The sequence below is a fragment of the Podarcis tiliguerta genome (genome assembly GCF_965153285.1).
Source record: "Podarcis tiliguerta genome assembly, chromosome: 6".
NCBI lineage: Eukaryota > Metazoa > Chordata > Lepidosauria > Squamata > Lacertidae > Podarcis > Podarcis tiliguerta.
In genome coordinates, this window is record NC_139539.1 from 74,641,645 (window position 1) to 74,665,885 (window position 24,241).

Below are 24,241 nucleotides of genomic sequence, written 5' to 3' on the forward strand. Positions count from 1 at the left end.
CTTATAAAAAAGGCAGTGTATTATTATTTTCGGACATTGGTACTCCTGCTTTTTATCCAAAACATACAATCCATTTAAAGAAGGCAGGCTTACAAGGGGGGGGGGGGAGGGCACAGGCAGGGGAGAGTCAGGGCGGGAAAGCAAAATCAGGAACCAGTTCTTCAAACTGGAACTCTAAATTATTTATTATTATTAACTGAATTTATATACCGCACTGTACCCAGAAGTCTGGCGGTTCACAGAAAAAAGCACAGTATATAAAATAAAAATAAAAGCAATACTACTGATAAAATAAGACCGCAGCCTCATTTTCACTTATGAAATTTTGGTACATTCACGCCTACAGAGCTAGAAAAGGGAAGAGTGACGCGCCGCCCTCACGAGGCTCCTTCCTGCCACGCCCTGCTCCACCAGTCACGTAGCCCCGCCTACCCTAGCGACGCTCGCGTCCCGTCGCGTGAACCTCTCGAAGGTTGGGCGGGGCTGGCGCGAAAATTAGCGTCGACGAAAGCGATTGGCTCCCTTCCGCCGCCTTGTGTTGGAAGGGGGTGGAGTTAGGGGCGAGGCCCCCGGGGCTCACGTGCAAGGCCCCTTGACCAATCGGGTGATCGCGTGATGTGAGTCTCTGTTGCCGGCGCCGCAGTTGTTGTTCCCCTTCCGCCCCGCCCTCCCCTCCTCCCTCCCCTCCTCCCCTCTCCAAGATGGCGGCGCCGGCGGGTGCCTGAGAGGGAGGCTGTCGCCGCGCGGAGGAAGCGAGGTCCCGGCCGCTGCCGGGAGAGGAAGACGCGACGCCTCCGCCCCGAGCCCCTTTCGCTGCCCAGCCCGCCCTTCCCTCGGCCCTCCAGGACGATGGTAAAATGACCCAGGCGGGGAAGAAGAAGAAAAGGGCCGCCAACCGCAGCATCCTGCTGGCCAAGAAGATCATCATTAAGGACGGCGGCACGGTGAGGGGGGGGGGCGGCTCCGAGGGGCCCTGAGGGGAGCGGAGCCCTGAGGGGACCGGGGCGCGGGTGTGTGTGTGTGTGCCCCGCGAGACCCCCGCGGTACCAGGCAGGCCTCCCGCCCGCGTGCTTCGGGCCCAGGTGCCGCCGCCTGCCCGCCCAACGAGTTTGGTGGGTCGCCTTGAACTGAAGGCGGAATGGGTCAACTGCCCCGGTTTGACCGAGGGGGGGGGCCTTTTTTTCTTTTTGGTTCTGCGTGGGAAAATGTTAAGGGTGGCTTTTGAAAGGAGCTTGGTTGACTACACTTTCCCTAGGGAGCGAGTTTGCCTTCCGCCGTCCTTTGGTCCCGAGTGGGTTTGGGGTTCCCGTTACACAAAATCAGCTTGTCACACAATAGGCTCCCTAAAAGATGCGCCCCTTTTCAGGGACAAAATTTGTAACCGGGCCTCGTGAGGAAGGTGAATTTCAGGTGGGGAGAATAGGGGGAGGGGAGCACAGCTTCCGCTCTCTTTTCTCTGCTGTCCTGTATATCATTAGAGGGGCTTCTGGTTCGGACATCTTTATAGATATACCATATGGTGTATATATACACACACACTATACTGGAAAGTGTGGAAGGAAAAGGGCACGTCCTTCTTTTGATTCACAAACATATGTTTTCTCTGAGATCTCTTGGCTGGTGCAGAAATCACTGGCTTTATTCTGGGCGGACCTGTTGTGCTTCCATAGTGATGGACACTCTTGAGCTGCTCGAATTCACTGTTTGAAGGAAAAATCCACCCGGAGATTGCAAATTCTATTTAGCATAGTCAGGTGTTTTTGTTAAAGGAAACTGCTGTGGTTTCACCTGTGCATCACCTCCAGCCGGTGTAGGATGGCTGCTCTGTACTATGCTATATTAAATATATGGCTGTTTCAGCAATGTGTGCTGATCAGGAAGTAATCTTGATTTGAATGTTTCATGGTATACAGGCATGTCCCTGTTTTCATCCCTGAAACTTTTTTGGGGGGAGGGGAACGCAAAATTAATGTCTGTACAGCTTTCTCTGTCACAAGATGTAGAGCACTTTTCAAAGGCATTTGTAATTTTGCAAGGATGCTGAGGTTTCTGTGTAATAGATCATTTTCTTGGCAACTAGTATTTCTAGTTCAGTCTTGCCAGTCCCCCAGATGGTATGCTGGCACATCCACTTTTACCCTTGGATTGGCAGTTTGAACAAGAGCTTTGGCCTAGGGGGCTTCAATTGCTGAACTTAGTTTTAATTTCTATGCTTTGCCATTTACAGCATGTCACACACCCACACCTTCACACACCCTGTTTATGAGCTACTTATGTACATCTCTTGCTAATGGATAGCTTCATGCTTTAAATATATTTTCTGTGTGGAGATCATCTTGTCATAGACACATGAACACACACTGTGTTTCCTTCTCTAGAACCATCAAGCAACAGATGCACAATTATCTTCTTGTACTCTAATGGTCAAGCTTGTGATTGCAATTTTTACATTTTTAACACTATGGTTGGAATCCAGCTTTGCCTGTTCTTGTTATGTATTTAAGGCAGAAGTGGCTAACCTGTGATCCCCTAAATGTTGTTAGACTTCTAAACTCATCAACCTTAGCCTGCATGACAGGTAACGGGGGATGGGAGGAGTTGAAGTCCAGCAGCAACTGGCTGGAAAGATTAGCCACCTATAGTTTATGGACTTGAGCAAAGAGAGAGTGAGTTTATGACAGAGAACTGATAATAGCCTATTGATGTTTGATTTGAGTTTGGCTTGACTTTCCTGCTCGGTTATGAATTCGGAGTTGTTCTACATTTAACACATTCTGTGGTCGCACCAATGTTTTCCATAATTCACACATAAAATGTGAACAGTACATATGTCAAACTAAAATGTGTAGAACCATGAATAGATATGCTTCAAAGAGTTGTGGCCAATTGGGAACACACACACACATCAGGGAACCAGAGTCTTTGGGGACAGGCCTCCTGTTTACATTCTTCATGTCACCGCTCTTGGTGTGAGCAGCTATTCTGGATTCTGCTGTTGGGTTGGTTGGTTGGTTGGTTTTTGCTGATGTTCTCTTCACAATTCTGCACATGAGAAAGTCATGCATGTTTCTTCGTGTGCAGGAAAATGTTTTGTTCAAATTGACAATGAAGAGCTTTGACTCAAGAGTTCTGAATGCCATAATCCTGTTAGTCAAACTCATGTGTTATCAATTTACACAGTTATTTATGATGGTTCAAATGAATGACACTTTTCACTGAAGGAACAAAGCTTAGAAGATACATTTTCTTAAATGAATTCTGAGTTTCCCGTTTTTAAAAGGGGAATAATAGTACAGAATTGTTGAAGATAAAGCATTTCAATATTTTTGCAGTTCCACACCACAATTCTTACTTGCAGTTAACTGTATTTTCAGCTTATCGCCATTGCCATGTTAATTTTATTTATATCCTATATATTTTCAGAAGATTACTCTTATGTTGTTAATAGTGCTTAAAGTAGGTAGAGCACTTGTTGCAGCCTCACTTGCTTGTAAAATTCACTGTCCTTTTTAAAAAACATGCTTGTCAATGCTCTGTCCATTTCTCTACTTAGGAAGGCACACAGTCTGTATATCTTGATTATTCTTCTTCAGGTAACTTGTTCCAATGTAGTTTAGCTTTTTTTAAATTGACTGGGATCTGCTGTATCAATAGTAAAGGGACACAGGCGGAGACACTGTATTCATGTTATGGTAGAAATGATTAAAGCACAAGTTGCACCCTTTAATGTTTAACACCACCTACATAATTATTGTTAAAATTGCTAAGTAGTCAGCACAGGTGTGTTGTCTTGTGCTGCACTGTATAGAGCAATTTTGAAAGAGTGGCCTTTGCCAACCTGGTGCCCCCCCCCCCCATGTTTTAGACTACTCCTGGCCATAGGAGGTGTATGTCCCAAACCTGTGGAGGGCACCAGGTTAGTGAAGACTGTGAATGGAGGGTTGACTTCTTATCCAACAGTTGTTCACTTTCTGGGGACTCCCTCTGTGAACTGCCTGTGCTTGCAAGGAGAGACTGCTTCAAATTTTTGAGGTTGGTTATGTTGAAACTAAGTTGATAAAGGATGTATATTTCTTAGTAGCCTTGAGTTCTGATTTAATAGGTGATGTTTCATTTCCTGACTTTGATTCAGTGGTTGTCTCCTTACAACTTACAGTGAAACTTTCTCCCTCCAGCTCCTGCTCAATTCCTTCCCTTTATTTCAAATTACTCTTGCAAATGCTCATACTAGAAAACAAATATTTTAGGTTTCATAGTTGTCACTTTCACCCTCCTTATTGCAGGTCAGATTTCTAAGTTCCAGTTCAACATAAATGTATGTGAAACTTCAAAACATAGGGTGCCTTATAAATTACTCTAGAACTCTGTACTTGAAATCTTGTTGCCCTGGGGATTACTCCCCTTGATCATTGAAGGTGCTTCAGTAATAGGTCAGGAGAGTAGGTACGCTGTTGCAGACAAGTCACCTCTTTCATCCTTAAAGGGATGACTGAGACACCTGCAGCACTGCCTATTATAAGACATGAGGCAGGGTTGTCACAGCTTCCCAAGGCACATGCCCTAGCTTGGCGGTAGATTCAGACCTCTGAATCACTACTTAAAGAATCTCAGGTAGTAGAGACAGGAAAATCCTCTGCCTTAGACTTTGGTAAGCTACTGATAGTGGTGGTTCACATGAATCACCAAATCATTTTGGGGCATTAGGTGGAAGAGATTATCTGAACTTTCAGGCTCACATTCTGCTGCAAAGCCAGGCAGTCAGTAAATCACACACTTCAAAACTGGAGATAACTGTGTATTAGCAAAGCACTATTTTCACAGACTCTGCGGTTTCAGCACAGCATCTTACTTCATGAAATCAGTTGCTGAGACTAAAAGTCCCTTCCTCCCCACAGCCACCTATGTCTTCTCCTCTTCAGTGCTTCTTGCAAGCAATTGGAGACTGCCCTGTGTGCAGCTTGACTTTCCTTCTCTTTCATGCCTCATCTGGTTCTGGAAGTCTGGGTGAAGAGAGGAGCTTGAGGAGGGGGAGACACCCATGATTCTTCACTAGCCTGTCTCATTTCTGCCTCTGATTCTGGACTCTTCTCTGCCACAGATTCACCCCACTCACTAAACCCTGTTTCTGACACCACCTCCCTCTGACCGCTCAAGTCGTCCCTCCACCATTCCCCATGCTTTGAGCCTTTTTCCCTTGGTGGTTCCCCAGCTGGTTCACCCTACCACTCCTTTGCGTCCAGCCAGACCATGACACATGGCCCCTTTCATCATGCACCACAATTACCTACTTCTACTCTTGGATTAATCTCAAAGGAAAGAGGTAATGGCCACACAGAAGAGTAGGAAGAAGCGTACAAGACTGAGGCTTGTGCACGTAATGTCAAACCTTGGTTACAGTCGTACCTTTGTTGTTGAACACCTTGGTACTTGGACGTTTTGGCTCCAGGACACCGCAAACCCGGAAGTGAGTGTTCCGGTTTGCAAACATTTTTTGGAAGCTGAATGTCCGATGCGGCTTCCAATTGAGTGCAGGAAGCTCCTGCAGCCAATTGGAAGCTGTGCCTTGGTTTTCAAATCATTCTGGGAATCGAACAGACTCCCAGAACGGATTAAGTTTGACAACCAGCGTACCACTGTATGTTTGGCTAAAACATCTGGAGGACACCTGTTTGGAGAAAGCTGAACTAGACAGACTTACGTTTTGACTCATGGCTTAACATGCATAGGCTATACACTCTACAAACCACAACTACTGGGTATTAATTGCATCTGAACCAGGGATGGTGGTTTGTTTTGCTCCAAAAAAACATGGCTGATAAGCAAAGAACAAACTTTTGCTTATCCTTGTGGTTTGGAGTAAAACCAAAACATGGTTTGGATGGAAACATGAAGGCAGGGCTCGTGGTTTGTTTCTCTCCAGTGCAAGTAGGGAGAGGGGCAAAGTGAGCGTGATCAGTGCACACATGGCAAATCATGGTTTAAAACACATATCACTCTAAGGCAACTTCATGTATTCATATGTAGGAAGAACAATATTGCTTCATCACAGTGCATTTTCCCCTTGGATAAGGAGTGCTGTCGTGCTCTTTCCAGCCCAGAGTAAGATTGTTGTGAAGAATGAGGAGGTGCTGTTACTACTTTACACCCTCAAGGGAAGCATGTAATTGCCCTTCTGTGCTGATTGTACATAATGGTATAGTAGTTACGATGTGTTTGGTGCTCTGTGGTCTTCAGCTGCATATTTAACGCCTGGGTGCCTTCATGAAAAGTTGCAGAATTGCTTGTAAACATAGCTGACTTTTTTATCTACATATAAAAGCAGTGTGGTCAGTCAGATGCTCTTATAAATGGATGTTTCTGTGTAAAATATGTAAAATATGTCTGGAGGAAAATGTACATAAGTGACAAAGTTCTGACTTGTTTTCCTGTTCCATAATGTGAATTAACACTGCTCAAGAAAATGTTGATTCAAAAGAGTTAAAGTAATTAAAGAAAGGAATACTGCCCCCCCCAAAGGAAGTAACATTAATTCAGTGCCATTCATCTTTGTTGTACTTCCCCGTTTGTAATGTTCAGTCGATTCCAACTCTGTTCATACCACCATTTTAAGGAAGCATGCTATACAGCTCCTGGGTGTGACAGGATGTGGTTAAGCATTTGATTGTATTTGAAAGTGCTCTAGAATTTTAGAAATGTGAAGTTGTGTGATGCTACTGCAGCTTGAGTACTGTCGTTTTAAAAAAGTTTCTGCACTCCATGTTTTAATCCTTTGCAGCAGATTCTTAACTTTTTTCCAAGTCTGTTATGAGTAATTACAAGGAATTGAGGCACCGCTCCTGTTTATACCTTCCCTTTCCCCTCCATCTGCCGCTGTTCCATCATGTCCTTTTGGGAAAAGGATGAAATCCTGAGGGTAGCTGCAGATGAAATCCTCCCCTCTGTTGGCTTGGCTGGGAAAGCGTATCAGCATGAGTTGGCTGCTGCTGGTCTGAGCGCTATAGATGTGTCACAATGCCATAAAAGATGCAGTGTACAGATGCAGGAGCCTTAACAATTTTTTGTAAGGAAATGCCACAACACCATGGCTGCTGCCACTCTCAGTGTGTGTGTGTGTACACTTGGGTGTCAAATGTTTTTGGGTGGCTTTGGTGTCTGACCAAAAACATTTCCTCTGAACATGCCCCTATTTTGGGGGAGTGGGAGATAGCCACTGTGAAGGAATGTAACTTGATCTATTTGAAGTGTTTTTTTTAATGCCAGAGTGGTTGATTTCTGGTTTAAGTTCTGAACAAGAGGCTCAAAAAATCAGCCTAATAAACTCCCAAGTGCAAAATGAAACCCAAAGTTAAAGGGAGGAGAGACAAGAAAAGAAGAAAAATGGGGAATCAGAAACTGAAACAACCAACTACTCCCCTTCTAATTGGCTGAAAGATTGGGAGGGGAATGAATCTTTTGCACATAAGTAAAGCTGCTAAATAGGAAATTATTGTGTGTGTGTGTGTGTGTGAGAGAGAGAGAGAGAGAGAGAGAGAGAGAGAGATATGAAACAATATGAAAGTTAGAGATCATGTTTGGAGCTCAGTAAAAAATGGGGAAATGATTAATTTCCCTCCATTCTCTCTCACATTGCAGCTGGCAAGGGGTGGCGGAGGCATGCAGACTTTTTCTGCCTCCCAGCCAGGTGATCATCTATCTTAGCTTGATGAACAAGACTGTCAAACCCTCCAGTTACATTTCTTCCTCCTCCCCCAGCTTTCTGTAGTCACAGAAAGAATGCAAGCATAGATGCATCAGTGCCAGGAGCTCCTCTGGAGAAATGTTGACGCATTCTGGCTGTTACAACTCTTGGCAGGGTATTGTTTTTCCACGCATGAGTTTTGATGCAAAATTCAGCTCAATTTGGGACCAAAAAATAAATAAATAATAATGCTACACTAAAACATTCATTTTTGGTTTTGTGTGTACTGTACACAGGTGTAAACTGTGCTGTGGAGACTTGTACTCATTCTTGGCTGAATTCTGTTTGAGGAGTAATTGAATTCCTGTGGCAGTTAAGCTTTTTAGCATCGACCTTTCCATGCCCTCAAACAGGTATTGCGCTTGTAATCCCAATTAAATGTGGTCTCATGCAGAGTTGTTGGGAGAGATAATAGTAAGTAAGAGAACCAAAATGAGCCCACTACATGATTGTCTCTGGGTGTAGTGCCCAACAATAAGCCGCTGGCTTAACAGTAGTATGTTCTATATTGAAGAGTTTTTGCTACAGTAAGGCATTTAACCTTAACATCCATTTTAGCAAAGGGCTGTGGCAGTTTTCCATTTATGCAATTAATGGCCACACTTGAAAACTTGGATGCTCTCATTTTGATTTGTTCAAGCAATACTATGGCTGCATGTTACTTTGTCATTGATACATTTTCATGGATAGTGGGTTTTGCATGAAGGTATGCAAATTCTTTGCAAAAGGAAGAACTAGCACACTTTTAAGTTGAGAGGATTAATTGGGGGAACACCAATCTAGTAATGTAGGGATAGGTAACTGGAACATGTATTATTGTCATGAATGTCACTTGACCTGAGAGAATAGAGGACCAGTATTCAAACCTATAGTGGAATCATATAAGAGTCAAAATAGATTTTCATAATGGAAATGAAAACTCTTACTGAAAAATTGTATGAATAGTATGATGCATTCAGACTGTGGTTTTTCCATTACATGCTCATCGAAACTTGAGTCTTGGGCTCATGCACTTTCTCCACTCACACATGGGGGTTTCCTAAAGTGGCTTCCTGTTAGCCAGCAAGCCATCGGTTGTCCATTTTGTCTGAATACCTGTCCTTAATTTGCCCTTAATCAAGGATCCTAGCATACATTTTGTTCCTCCTTTAAGAGCAAACTATAATTGGCCACACCCCAATTTGTCCTTGTGCATGAATGTGACAAACTTTTATCTTGTCAACAAGCAAGGTCACTTTATAAATCTCTCCTGGTTGGTTGGGTGGGTGGGTAGAATACCTGAGACATAAGTTCTATGCATGCATTCATACAACTGCAAACTGTAATTTGCCATTATGTCTGAATGCAGCTTGGGTGTCTTTCATTCCCTTGAGTTGTAACATCTGTTTTCATCCCCTGTTGCAGGAGTGCCTCTCTGTATGCTGTCGAACTGCGAGTCTTATCTTCCCTAACCATTGGTACTGCTGGCTGGGGCTGATGAGAGTTAAAGTTCAGCAGCTTCTGGGGCCACAGTTAACCACCTCTTCCCTATTGTTTGCTAGTGAGGAAATTATATGTGACTGGTTGGGCTATATGTAGTAACAATTATATTTCTTTCTTTCAGCCTCAAGGAATAGGCTCACCTAGTGTCTATCATGCTGTGATAGTAATATTTTTGGAATTCTTTGCATGGGGGCTTCTGACAGCACCTACCTTAGTGGTAAGTGATTTTTTAAAAAATTACTGTATTTTAACAAGGGATTAGACCTGACTCCCACTCCTCTCTCTGCTTCCTCCCTTCCTTGGTGCTTAAAGCTGGTTAGTAAACTGACATTAAATCACAGCTCCCTGTTTTGGAATAGCTGAGGTTTGATTGAATCAGCAAGCAAATATTTAGGAGGAGGAGGAGTGAGATGGGTTACTCATTCTTGCTGCTAAACTACAGTTTAGCAAGTTGGGGATTGCGCATCTGTATCATGCGTAAAACAGTGCATGGTTATTTGGAAATACGCAACAGAGTAAACAGTTACGCTTGCCATCAGATAAATGTGTTCAGTCTTGGCATGACTGGCAGGTTATGTGCATGGCTGTATGAGAGAGCCATTCCCCTTAAGCAGGCATTAAGATGACTTAATACATGCTAAAAGCAAATTCTGAATATATTCTTAAGTGTTCTATTGTGATTTATTGCTATTTCTGTATCTGGCAAAATGCTGTTATTGATGGTAATGTGTAACTGAAATGGGGCGGTTTGTGTTCAAGGGACATAGTGTGACCGGGATATTTGTTCTCAAGTAAATGTTCTGTTCTCAGTTAAATATTCATGTAATCCAAGTAAACTGGCTCGTCTTGCATTTGAAAGGTAAAAATAAACACTCTTTGAACATACAATTTTAGCTTTGTAATAAGAGGAGGAAGTAATTGCATTATTTCATTGCTAACTTTCTGAAGTATGGAAAGCCTAAAACAAGAGGCTGTGTTTCTGTAAATTCAATTCCAAAACACACACCCATTTAGAATTTCCTAGGGCAGCCTTGCTGATTTCTTTCACTTTCCCCTTTTTTGATGCAGTGTGAATCTGTCTTGGCCAGAAACATGCTAGCAACGTCTGGCTTGCCTGTGGATAGGTGGCTTTGAATTTTGTGATATCTTCAGGGCAAGGTCTTCCTAAAGATTCCTTCGCCAGTTCTAACTCGGCAGCATGCACCCTATCCATGCCTTCTGTCTCTTCAGACTTCTTTTCTCCTAGCTCACCCCTCAGTAAGAGTCAAACTTTCCTTCCCAGTGCCTCATGATATAAATGTGAGCACAATTCCAAATTCTCTATGCAGAAAAAGCAAACAACTGCAAATAGTGCAGTGTATGCAAATATGATAATGGAGGTAGTAAACAAATTGCTGACCATCAATGTTCCTGTGTTTGCATGGTCATTGTAGCTTATTGTGTGCTATTATATAATGGCGGGGGGGGGGGGGGAACTGCACTTGGTACCAGAATACTTTATACTAGCTCTCTAAAATCTTTGACTGGTTACTTGCACTTTTTTTTAATTGTGTAAAAATGGAAATAGAAATTGGTGTTAAACATGATATAGGAAATTATCGGATATAATATTTCAAATACTCTTAAAACTGCTCTTCTGTGTATACTAAACTCAGAAGTAGTACTTACAGAAGTGCAGTTAGCTTGCCAGTCCATTAACATCTGGCAGGTTTATGCATTGTCCAACCCTGAAAAGGAAAAATAATTCAATCTTTCAAAGAATGGACAGAATATATGGGAATTTTTCCTAATGACCAAATTAATGCATGAACTTTAAGCAACCAGCAAGCAGGCTGATTTAAAGAGAGAGAAGCCTTTTTAAAAAATTAATATTTGGAATAACAAAATTAGTTGCAATTTAATACTACATAATTCTTTTCCACCATATGATGCTATATCATGATGTTCATGTTTCTTCAGAGTAATCATATTTTTTCTTTTGATACATTAGATATTTATTTTCTTTAATATAATTAGAACCTTAAGAAAGTCATAATCACATTTTATATTACACTATTTGCATTTGTTAAAAAGTAAAATATAAGTGTGTCTGCATTATCTGAATTCGCATATGCAGAAACCTAGAAACTGTCTCTTTAAAAAAAGAGGCATAGTATCTCAAAAGTCAGGGCAAAAGGAAGCTACTGATGGCAGTGTTGCCCCACTGCCAAGTAGCACCACGCTACACTGGGATTTCTGACGAATGTGGGCATGGATACATCAGCAGTTGCAATGCTCTTTATGGTAGAAACAGTTCCCATGTTGAGTGATAGTTGTATCACATCAGAACGCTGCAGGTATTGCAGGCCCTTAGCTGTAAAACGTCATTCTTCTCCCTCTTCCTTTTTTCTTAGAAAAATCACGTAACAAATGATGATAAGCATTTTACAGTAGTGGCATTAGTGAGCATTTTCTGCAATGAAGGGAAGTGATTCTGTCTCAGTAAACTGTGCTGGTGGTAATGGAGGCTAAGGACTTTGAAACTTTTTTGTGCTTAAATAGAGTATTCAGACTCTTAGGTGTCCTTCATTAATATGTCACATGCATAATTGTTTCACAGGTTTTGCACGAAACCTTTCCCAAACATACATTTTTAATGAATGGCTTAATCCAAGGAGTAAAGGTAAGACCAGCCTAGTTTTAAAATGTTTTCTATTGAGGTGTATGATTCATTCATAAATCAGATGCCTGCAAATTAGACCTGAATGGTTCAATTATTCCACCTTGTTCTATTCAAGTTCAGGATTATACCTGATGTTGTGAATTTAGGGTGAAATCAAACACGATAAGCCAAAAGTTAGGCTGCATTTAATTCTTCGTTCCCTCTACGTATTTCATATCACTCCTTTAAGAAGCCTCTCAAACTCTAGGCAGATCATAGCCTTCGGTTCAAGATATGCTGTTACTAAATTCCTGTAGTGACAGGGATTCCTAATGTTCTAGTTCAATCGTGAAGTGAAGACATGTTATTAACCCAGGCCTTTTAAACAACGTGTGTGTATAATATAGGCTTCTCAGTTTATGATTCCTGTTTTCTTTATCAAAAAGAACAAGTCTGTAATGCATTTTTAATCATTTTTGTGAGCCACTCAGATAACATATATTTTTGAGTGAGTATTTATTTGGAACGTGCTGAGGTCCAAACAGTTTTTTCCTGCCTGGTTATCTTCAGGTGATTTGTTCTCACCTAGTGAACCATGGTGTATAAGCTTGCTTTATATCACACAAAAAGGCTTTTGCAGTGCCGACCTTCAAAACTGGTACTGTAGGGCTACCTGTGTTTTTGGTGGGCTAAGAGACATCCATACGAGCCCTATCCTGCACTGTGTGTCATATGCATCCTATTAACTGAATCTGCTTGCTGTAGAGTAGTGAGTCGTTTCAAGGAAGGGGCAGATTATCTTTTTGTTTAAAAGTAGATGAATGTGTTTCTTTTAAAAAGGCTTTAGATCAGTGTTTCCTAAACTTGGTGTTTTTTTTCAGACTACAACTCCCATCATCCCATCATCCCTAGCTAGCAAGACCAGTGGTCAGGGGTGATGGGAATTGTAGTCCGAAAACAGCTGGAGACTCAAGTTTGGGAAGCACTGCTTTAAATGAATGTATCAGGATGTGAAACCTTTCAGCTCTTCAGTGTGTGCATTGTCCTTCACTTAAGCATTTGTTTTTACTTCCCAGGGCTTACTGTCTTTCCTGAGCGCCCCTTTGATTGGGGCTCTGTCTGACGTTTGGGGCCGAAAATCCTTCCTGCTGCTAACAGTATTTTTTACCTGTGCACCAATTCCACTAATGAAGATCAGTCCATGGTTAGTGTCCCCTTTTAAAGTTTGTCTGTATACGTCTGTCACGTTAGTCTTGTGTTCTTGGTTTTTATTATAAGGAAGGCACACTTGGCAAATCCACATCGTGATCGACTCCCACCCAGAAACCAATGTCCCTACTGTGGAAGGATATGTGGATCCAGAATTGGCCTCCACAGTCACTTACGGACTCATTGTTAAAACCGTGTTTATGGAAGACAATCTTACTCGGCTACGAGTGATCGCCAAAGAAGAAGACGACAAAATGTCAAAACTTGCTGTGTTTTGTGCAAAGCTAGATGGTGCTTGTTAGCAGAGTGCCAGCTCACTTAGCAATGAATGCATTGTGAATGACATAGACAAGCTGTCCTTGGCTGCTCTCCTTGTTTTGCTCTCAGGCAGTGCTGGAGATTGCCTTTTGGTATGCTTTAGGCTTTCCTGCAGTCCCTAGGCTTTATTGAAGCAGAGATTTGGTTCATGGGAGTCTGCAATTTCTTGTTCATCAGGTTTTTAGACAAGAATGAGTCCTATAGAGTTTTTGGCGTAGAGCGTCTGTCTGGAATGACCAGTTATATGTCATTTTTTGCTTCTCCTTTTCTGCTGAAACATTCACTTTTTATGACTCAAGGATGTTTACTCTGACAAAGTATGCCAAATTCACCTATTCAATGTGCTTAACATAACTCATGTTTTTCTTTCTGTGTGCATTGTATGGGCTTAGCTAAAAAGCAGTTTATAAATACTTTGAATAAATAAAACAAATATGAAAGCTTTTTAAATTTAATATATTGTGGAAAGGTTTGTCAAAAAAATGCTGTTTTAATATTTATTTGAAAATTTGGCTGTATTTCTCCAGCCCAGGCTAGGATTTTTCTTGTTAATTGTAACTACCTTTAAGAAACTATCCCTTTAAGAAACTATTACTGTGTTTTTTTGTGTTCCTAGGTGGTACTTTGCTGTTATATCTGTCTCTGGAGTCTTTGCAGTGACCTTTTCAGTGGTGTTTGCTTATGTAGCAGATATAACCCAAGAACATGAAAGGAGCATGGCGTATGGCTTGGTATGTGTGTAGTTTATCTGAATGTTTTAAACACAACAGTCGTTAGTAATTAGAATTCTTTTAATGTGAGTTGTTACATGTTACAGGAAGTACATTCAGCTAATTGGGTTCCTCTTGGTTAGCATCCTACGGTCCTGGCTTCCTGTTCCTATTTATCAGAAGAATCTTTACATCTTTTGTATTGTGAAAGAACAATCTATTGCTACTCCTACTCATAACTTTAAGTCATTCTTCCATTACCTAACATTCAGCAGTTGCTATAGGAAAATCATGATCATTAAGTCTATAAATTGTCAAAACTTATGGTGATGTTTTGTGTTAAATGCTTTCTATTTCTCTGTCAACTTTCTTGAATCCTTCTTCGTATTAGAAAGAGAGGATGTGGTTTCTCACTGGAAATATTATCCCTGTTATCATTCATAGGTTTCGGCAACTTTTGCTGCGAGTTTAGTTACCAGTCCTGCCATTGGTGCCTACCTGGGTCGTGTGTACGGAGACAGCCTGGTTGTGGTCCTGGCTACAGCTATTGCATTGCTGGATATTTGCTTTATCCTTGTTGCTGTACCTGAATCATTGCCAGAAAAGATGAGGCCTGCGTCGTGGGGAGCACCCATTTCTTGGGAACAAGCTGACCCATTTGCGGTAATAATGTATTTAAACGTTTGGTACAGAGGGTGCTGTGGTGTGCTTTGAAACTCCTGAGTTTTTATTAATGTGTAACAGTAAATGTTTTGTTGAGCATGTCTGTACCAGAATTTCACCCCACTGCTTTTTGCAATTGGTTGCTTAGCTAATGTTTTAGGAGGCTGGCCCAATTTCAAAACACACAAACACACTTGGTCTGCGGCTAGATGCCTGGCCGGTCTATATTTCCATATAATTTCCTTACTTAATCTCTCTTTCCAGAGTCACACTTGTAGGTCTAGGCAGGATTCTTCTTTAGCCAGTTAGCTGTCCCCTAACCCTTAAGAAACTACAGTCGTACCTTGGAAGTCAAAATGGAATCTGTTCTGGAAGTCTGTTTGACTTCCAAAACGTTCAGAAACCAAAGCACGGCTTCTGATTGGTTGCAGGAAGCTCCTGCAGCCAATTGGAAGCTGCAGAAGCCCTGCCAGACGTTTGGCTTCCAAAAATAGTTCGCAAATCAGAACAGTCACTTCCAGGTTTGTGGCATTCAGAAGCCAAAACGTTTGACTTACAAGGCATTCGGGATCCAAGGTTCAACTTTACAGTCAAACCTCTTCTTACGTCCGCCTCCGCTCATATCCATTTCGCCCAACGTCCTCAGCAAACCCGGAAGTAACCAGCGGATTTGCTGCCGTTCGCACATGCGCAGGAACGGCGATCGCCATTCGCACATGCGCAGAAGCGGACAGTCGCCACCTGCGCACAACGGCGCCTCTCCCAGCAACCCGTTTCGACTTCAGGACAGGCCTCTGGAACGGATTGTGGACATGAGTAGAGGTTCCACTGTATATGGAAGTTCCCATCCAAGTGGAACAGGCTCACTAACTACTGTAAAAATGTTTGGGGCAGTGTCAGGACACAAAAGAACTTGGGCTCCAACATGAGCACATTCTTGAACTCCGGGAGAGGAATGAACAGCTATGGGGTGGGTACCGTGTGAACTGAATTCTGTCCATCTATTAAATGGGCAGGGAAAGAAATTCAGCTGTAGGAGAAAAGCTCAGTCCTCGCTGGCCTCCTTGCTTTTTATGAAGTTTCAGAATGGAGACATGAAAGTAATAAACCAATTTCTGAAAATCCCTTTCTTTGCTTCAGACCATATATGTCCATGTGATTAGAGAGGATTTAGCTTTGACGGGGATATAGCCCTTCAAAACCTTATTGTGTCCTGGAGAAATTCTAGAGAGAGGGAGAATACAGCTGGGTTGGGGGATGCATACATTCCCTACCCTAATTGCCCACCCAGGATAAGGCATTAGTTGTTCATCCAAGTCAGTTTTTCTCCCTCTCTGTTTATTTCAAACTCTCTTCAACATTCTGTGGCTCCTGAACGCCAGTGGACTTTCAAGTCTTTGTTGGGCGGTTTCAGGTTTTCTTTTCCTTTGAAAATTTACTCATCTTTTATCCTGCGTTCCTGGGGAGATCTCTTCATGTATGCAGCAATCCCTCCTTATTTGTGGCCCTGTTCGCTGTCCTCCCACGAGGCAAGGAACATTTATTTATTTTATTGTGCTTGAATGCCATCTTTTTCTCCCAAGGAGCTCAAAGTGGCAGGCATGGTTCTCCCCTTCCCCAGTCTCCTTTAAACCCCACAAGAACCCTGTGAGGTAGGTGAGGCTGAGAGGCAGTGACTGGCTCAAAGTCACCCACTGGCCTTCATGGCCAAGTGGGCATTTGAACCCTCCTTTCCCAGGTCCCAGTCCAACACACTAACCACTACATGACATGGGCTCTATAAATGATACTTGACCATTTCCCTTTTCCCCTCTTGTTCTAGTCATTGAAGAAAGTTGGTCAGGATTCCATAGTGCTGCTAATCTGCATAACAGTCTTTCTCTCATACCTCCCTGAGGCAGGACAGTATTCCAGCTTTTTCTTGTACCTCAGACAGGTAAGCATTTGCCTAATTATTTTGATTGTGGAATATTAATTGACAGAAATGAGGGGTGATCAAGCCGGAACGACTCGATGATACATTCATTTGCTAGGACTTGTCAGCTTTGCCTGAAGGGGGCAAATCACTTTTTATTCTGTGATGTGTGGAATCATTTGCATTGCTTAAAAGCACATTCACTTTCTGCTGAAGAACTGACTGAAACTCAGGCCTCTGTACCATTGTAAAGTTAATATTATTATTATTATTATTATTATTATAAAGGGACCCCTGACTGTTAAGTCCAGTCGCGGACAACTGGGGTTGTGGCTTTCATCTCGCTTTACAGGTCGAGGGAGTCGGCGTTTGTCCGCAGACACTTTTTGCTGGTCATGTGGCCAGCATAACTAAGCCGCTTCTGGTGAACCAGAGCAGCACACGGAAATGCCTTTTACCTTCCCGCCGGAGCAGTACCTATTTATCTACTTGTACTTTGACGTGCTTTTGAACTGCTAGGTTGGCAGGAGCTGGGACCGAACAACGGGAGCGCTCACCCTGTCGTGGGGATTCGAACTGCTGGCCTAGGCTCTGTGGTTTAGACCACAGCACACCTGTACCCTTTTAGGGACATTTTTAAAAATTGCCCTGCCTTGAAATTGAGTTGGCTAGCTAGATTCAGTATTTTATTAAATGAAAGATTTTAGTTAGATAGGTAACATTATGTGAACGGAGCACAGTTCGACACGCTCATCTATGCTTAACGTAAAAATGATCCAATGATTTTTTATTTATCCTTTAGATAATGAGATTTTCACCAGAAAGTGTTGCAGCATTTATAGCAGTCCTTGGGATTCTCTCCATTGTTGCCCAGGTAACTATAACTGACAATCATGGTTTGCTGCAGAGATTCTGTTAGCAGAATATCTTCAAGAACAGAGGTGGTTGGGCTGTCACTGGTGATTAGCTAAGTAAGGCACTTAAGTTTTCATGTTAGGGCACTGATGTTTAAACTATAATCTGTGGAGCCACAGCAAAAATAAGATGAAAACGAAGGGCTTCCCAGTACAAATGATACATAAAGTTCAACTTCTACACTCCAGTACAACTTTACTAAATGTGTGTGATGAAAGCAAACAATAGTTGTTACTTTGATTCTCCACTTGCCCCCCCCCCATCATGCCCCGAGTCTCCTGCTTTGTAGAAATCAGATGCCTGGGTCACTGAGAACTAACCCAGGATTTTCTGTAGCTAGTGCTTTTTTAAATCTCTGAGGTGTCCTGGGTGTTTCGAATAACCATATACTGCATTAACTAAAATATTGGCATTTTTCTCCCCTCAGACAATAGTTTTGAGTTTACTTATGAGGTCAATTGGAAACAAAAACACCATCCTGTTGGGCCTGGGATTTCAAATACTGCAACTTGCGTGGTATGGCTTTGGCTCAGAACCTTGGTAAGTAACGTTTTCAATCTGTTGCTTTTTTGTTTGTTTATTGGCAGAATCTTGTTCTTTATTTAGAAGACTCCTTAAAATATATGCTATGTGACTCATAAATCTCTCTCTTTTTGCTTTCATTCACAGTATTGGAAAGTACAGTGGTGCCTCGCAAAACGAAAAGAATCCGTTCCGCGGGTCTTTTCGTCTTGCGGTTTTTTCGTCTTGCGAAGCAAGCCCATTGACAGAGTAGCGCTATTAGCGCTATTGACATTTTAAGGGCTAAAAACGGCTTTTTAACGCTTGGGAGATTAGCGGTTTTGCTGCTAAAATGCTTTTAGCAGCTTAGCAATTCAAAATAAGGGGTTTTGGAGCGGGGAAAAAATCAATTTTTTTTGTCATTTTTCGTCTTGCGAAGTAAGCCCATAGTGAAATTTGTCTTGCGAAGCGCCTCTGCAGACGGAAAACCCTTTCGTCTTGCGGGTTTTCCGTCTTGCGGGGCACCACTGTATATGTTCTAAAGATGTGCAATGATGATTGTCATAATGCCTCTGTTCTGAGCTACACATTTAGGGAGATATACAGTGGTTAAAGGGACGAGGGTGGCACTGTGGGTTAAAACATAGAGCCTAGGACTTGCCAATCAGAAGGTCGGTGGTTCAAATCCCCGCGACAGGGTGAGCTCCCATTGCTCGGTCCCTGCTCCTGCCAACCTAGCAGTTCGAAAGCACGTCAAAGTGAAAGTAGATAAATAGGTACCGCTCTGGCGGGAAGGTAAACGGCGTTTCCGTGCGCTGCTCTGGTTCGCCAGAAGCGGCTTAGTCATGCTGCCCATGACCCGGAAGCTGTACACCGGCTCCCTTGGCCAATAAAGCGAGATGAGTCGGTCATGACTGGACCTAATGGTTAAGGGTCCCTTTACCTTTACAATGGTTAAATCTGAGTACACCCATCCAAATGCATGGGTTGTATCTGATTAAATCATATTGTAATGCTAGAACCCGTGGCCATGCACTAAAGCTGAAGGTTGCACAATTCAATACAGACAAAAGAAGGTATAGAACCATAGAATTGTAGAGTTGGAAGGGATCCCAAGGATCGTCCAACCGCCTGCAATGCAGGAATCTCAACACGCAGTTGCCCATCCAGTTTGAAACCATGTAAGACCCTGCTTAGTTTGCAAATGTACTAGCAGTTTCACACCGTAGTTAAACAGCCACAGTACTGTAGTGATGATCGCCAACTTGCACAGCTTTAGAAGGGGTTTAGACAAATTCATGGAAGATAAGGCTGTCACTGACTACTAGGCATGGGTATATATTTCAGGATCAGAGGCAGTATTCCTCCGAATTCCATTGCTCATATCTTGCTTGTGGGCTTCTCAAAGGCATCTGATTGTGGGAAGAGGAGGTGGACTAGATGGAACTTTGATCTGATCCAGGAAGGCTGTTCTCTGAAAGCAATGGGTTGTCATGACTTAAGCCTTTTGATTTGATGTGGTCTACTGAGTGTATGACTTTCTGGGGTATTGCCTTTAATGACTGCAGAGAAGTGTAACAAGCTGCTGTTTTCCGATGTCTTCTATGTAGATTTTACATACATTATTCAAGCTATTTTGTTGCTCCTTTTTGCAATATTAGCACTGATGAGACCTTTTTGCTAATAATAATAAGGCACGTTATTGTCATACAAATAGTTGGTTTCTCTGCAGTATTATGTGATTTCGAGCTGAAATTCTCAGAGGTGATTCTGAATCATACCTTGACAAATTTATCCATTCCAATTTCAACTTTTTCCCAGGATGATGTGGGCAGCAGGGGCTGTTGCTGCCATGTCTAGCATCACATTTCCAGCCGTCAGTGCACTTGTTTCGCGAACTGCTGATGCTGATCAACAGGGTAGGTACTTCATAAGACAAGACACATGAAGTGGAAAATTCTCAGAACCAATAAATGGCTTTATTTTTTTAGAAGTACATTGAGTACTAGTAAAAAGTGATCAAAATGTCTTTAGCAATCTCGGGATTGTGGGGAGACAGTTTCCAGACAGTTTGTTCCAGATACGGCAGGCAAATATTTGTTAAGCACACAGTATGGCCCCAGTATAGAAAACTGTTAGCCTGTAGCTGATTCTTTTGTTGTTTTCCAGGTGTCGTTCAAGGAATGATAACAGGAATTAGAGGCCTCTGCAATGGCTTGGGACCAGCACTTTATGGTTTTATATTCTACATTTTCCATGTAGAATTGAATGAAATTCCAGTGACTCAGAATGATCTGGGAGATAATGTAGCCACACAGCACCATTCGCAGCAGGTATTGTCTTCAGCGTTTCTGTATATTTTAACAGAGGGGGGCAAACATTTCACTGCTTGCATACAAGTACCTCTTAGGTGTATATGCGGGGGTAGACTTTGCTTAATGTGTGACTTGTCCTTAAGGGTCATTTCAGAAACAGAATCCGTGAAGGTTGCTCTAAAAAGTATCTTCTCTGGTACATGATAGCAGAGGTTGCGAATACCAAGCTTACGGCATGGGTAGCCTGTGTGGTACCATACAGGTGTCATCATCCCTGTCCATCATTCATGCTGACTGGACTGATGGGAGTTGGGAGTCCACAACATTTAGAATGTACTGTACCTTGTACCTGGCTTAGAATATCTGATCCTCAAAGTGGCTTAATAATATCATTTCATCACTGTATGGAAATACTGAAGGTTATTTGTTTCACCATTCTCAAGTTATAAAAATAATACTTCACATCTGCCCACAGCTGGAAAATCATTTTATTTTGTTAACTGTGTCGTACCTTGCCTGCTGCAGTTCTGGCTGTTGGAAAGGGGAGTGAGGCTGCAAGTGCACAGCGGTTTTACAGTATCTGGGGAAAACCCATATGCAGCTTAAGGCCGATTTCTGATTGATAAATGCAATGGCATTCAAGGGTAAATCCAGAATTTTGCCAACAAAGATTTTGTATTACTTCTACTGTGTGAACATTTTATTCTTGCAAGTCCAATGCTTGGTGCATAATAATAATAATAATAATAATAATAATAATAATAATAATAATGCATAGAGTAGCCATCATCTCTACTTTGAATGTCATATATGGGATTACCTGTTGTGTTTGGCATTCTCAAATATCTGGAGCAGTTTTGTAGTTTGGTTTTAAATATGCCACACATCCAGGGGTGAGATGATAGGTTATTGTTTGCGTTTAGTGGCTCAAAGTCCAGTGCCCTCTAATAGTTTAGGTTAGCGGGAGGAAGGGTGGGAAAGAAACTTTGCAACTCTGTTGGCCCAGTGTCCAGTCTTTGCTGCACTAACATCTGGCGTAAGATAATCTAAAGGGGAAACACAATTCAAACTAAAAGTGGTGGTTTCTTTTGGTAAGCTTCTCTTGTGCTTTTCCTTGCAGAACTCCATCATTCCTGGTCCCCCGTTTCTATTTGGAGCATGCTCCGTATTACTGGCTCTGCTTGTTGCCTTGTTTATTCCTGAACACACCAACTTAAATGGTCGATCGAGCAACTGGAAAAAGCACTGCGGTGGCCACGGTCACCCGCACAGTCCACAGGCCCCTGGAGAGGCCAAGGAACCTTTATTACAAGACACAAATGTATGACAACAAAACTCGAGGACTCCTAGAGCGAGTTTCTTACTCTCTTTCCCCCCCCACCTGCAGTTCTGGATGCACATTCCATTTCCATTGAAAGTGTCGTTTCTTAAGGTGGTCTTAAGAAATTTTATCTCTTTGCATGAAAATTGTAAGAACCACAAACAGGAAGTGGAAAATCCTCCAAAGAAGTTACAACTTAAATTATTTGATTTTTGATTATTATTTTTTACCCTCTAGGATTTTTTGCCATAATGTCCTAGTGAAAAAACAAAAACAAAAACTTATTAAATCTTTACATCTTAATTTTGAAACTAAATTATATATATTCAAGGTATCGGCATGTGTTCTTGCATCAGTTTCTGGAAGGTGTTAAGCTTTATTCTCTTCATGTTGGTCTCAATGAGACAATACTAGCAGGACTTGGGTACCCATTTATTTTAACTGTAAAATCTTGGGTCAGACGAATTCAAAGCCTTAATGTAGATGCACTTGACCAAGAAAAGTGAACTGGGTTGACCTTGGACTGTCAAATCAGTGTCTGGCAGGCTTTCCTTATTTTTACTAACACAATCATGTGTTGAACACACATCCTGAACAGTACACACTCCTTTAAGTGCATTATTCTGCTAATTCTTTCATTCTTTTAATTAAGTATATATCAGTATGTAGTACTTAAAACTAGTGGGTAGCGTGAGCCTGAAAGATTTTATTACTGGCTCCAGAACTCTACCTTCCTAAATACAATTTGATACCACTATGCTTTGGATGTTTTGCATAAGGACCTCAACACTTGAACACACAAACTCAACTCTAAGCTGATAGCCTTGAAGACGTTGGTGTGGTCTATGCTGGATTGCCACTTCTGTTACTGGTCAGCGGCGGTAGCTTTTTAAGTACAGAGCTAAAGCCAAATGGCAGTTGATCTGCCTTCTCTGGCTCTGTTGTTATTTGTGAATGAAGTCTGCGGAGAGAGAGAGAGTGGCGACTGGTAAGTAGCCCTGCCTAGTAATAGAGGTGGCAATCCTTGCGCTATAGTGGCCTTTCAGGACTGTCACAAGTAACACTTCAGAGCCAAGGATTAGTCCTGCCGTTTCAGGACCACAGTACAGGAGAGAGCTTTATACAATTACTGATGTGAATTTCTCTAAAAATGTATATTTTTGTGTCCGGTTGTATTATTTAAGTGTTCCTTTGTATAAAACGTGTATAAAGTATTGTATAGTTCAAAATGTTTTCATCTTGTACTGTGGTTATTGCTTAGCTTTTTTAATGCACCACGGTTGACTAAAAGCTGGAAAAAAATATGTAAATACACTGTTAATAAAGTTGAATATTTTAGTGATTTTTTAAAAACAAATTACTTGAAACAAGACTATATGCCATGTGTGTAGATGAGCTTATACCTTTCTCATGGTAACGCTTCTTCTTCTATGTACTCACAGATATTCTTTACTACTTAAAGGCATCACCAGCCCATGCTTTGTATGAGACACCAAGAAGAAGTAAACATATTCTATAAGGTGTAGTATCCAATGGTGACTATGTATTAATGGGAAAGAATCTGCCAGCAGAATGGGGAGGAAAATTTGGCAATCCCCTCTTAAATCTGCTTTAGACAGTTGTCGGAGCACTTGGTGAGGGGAGCGATGGAATACTGTAGAAAGAATTCCCTACTGACTAAATAAAAGGGTGTTTTTCGAATTTGGCTCTTGTAAAACTTTTATAGGAGCAAAATGTATCAACATAGCACCAACTGGATTTAGCTGTTAAGATTTCTGCCTTTGTTGATGAATTAATCAACCTAGTTATTTTCCAGAAGGGAATCTTATTAGGTAATGTACAGTTTCTTGGCCTTGTCTTCAGCCAGTAATGTCAGTAACAATTTTCTTTATATACAGTTAGTGGAGGAGTTATATGAGTAAGACAGTTTTGAATAAGAACCGTAGAATTGAAACTTGAAATGCTTTTGGTGGGCAGCTCCTCCACTTGAGACAGTAGTGGGAAAGCACTAGAGTAGTACTGCAAGCACACAACTGGGCATTTATATTTACACCTTTGCAGGACTGGTGCATCTTGCCAGTTACTCTTAGCCTCATTTTGTAATTTTCCTGTGGAAAAACTTAACATGGGTAGAATTATGGAGGTGACTTAGGGGAAAGGCTCATCAGCCTGGCAATCCCTGGTGTTTCCAGTACAGCTGGAAAAAGCTATCTCAAACTCTCAGGGATGGAGCAGTGATCTGACTCAATAAGGCGTTTAAGCTTAAAAATTGACAGTGCTTGCCCTATAACATCTGACCTTGCCCTATAACATCTGAGAAAAGACAGGCTTTCTCTACTGGCAGAAAAACTGCAAAATTTCTGTTCTGGAATACAAGGTAAAAGGTAAAGGTACCCCTGCCCGTACGGGCCAGTCTTGACAGACTCTAGGGTTGTGCGCCCATCTCACTCAAGAGGCCGGGGGCCAGTGCTGTCCGGAGACACTTCCGGGTCACGTGGCCAGCGTGACACTGC

General features: G+C 42.0%; 1 protein-coding gene across 1 annotated transcript; it reads left to right on the forward strand.

Moving 5' to 3' along the window:
* Positions 1-576: 576 nt before the first annotated feature.
* On the forward strand, positions 577-22,961 carry MFSD14A (major facilitator superfamily domain containing 14A). Its single transcript, XM_083444960.1, has 12 exons — positions 577-944; positions 9,342-9,437; positions 11,820-11,882; positions 12,938-13,065; positions 14,005-14,119; positions 14,543-14,761; positions 16,584-16,697; positions 17,479-17,550; positions 18,019-18,131; positions 19,914-20,011; positions 20,262-20,425; positions 21,528-22,961. Exons 1-12 carry the CDS (start codon positions 858-860, stop codon positions 21,732-21,734), a joined length of 1,476 nt encoding a protein of 491 aa, XP_083301086.1. The 5' UTR covers positions 577-857; the 3' UTR covers positions 21,735-22,961.
* The last annotated feature ends 1,280 nt before the right edge of the window (positions 22,962-24,241 follow it).

What these genes read in the sequence shown, in the direction of transcription:
- MFSD14A (XM_083444960.1), top strand. Translation starts at nt 858, where the DNA reads ATGACCCAGGCGGGGAAGAAGAAGAAAAGGGCCGCCAACCGCAGCATC. An exon ending in GCTTAATCCAAGGAGTAAAG is followed by an intron (nt 11,883 to 12,937) that starts GTAAGACCAGCC and finishes TTTACTTCCCAG; the next exon opens with GGCTTACTGTCTTTCCTGAG. An exon ending in CACAGCACCATTCGCAGCAG is followed by an intron (nt 20,426 to 21,527) that starts GTATTGTCTTCA and finishes TTTTCCTTGCAG; the next exon opens with AACTCCATCATTCCTGGTCC.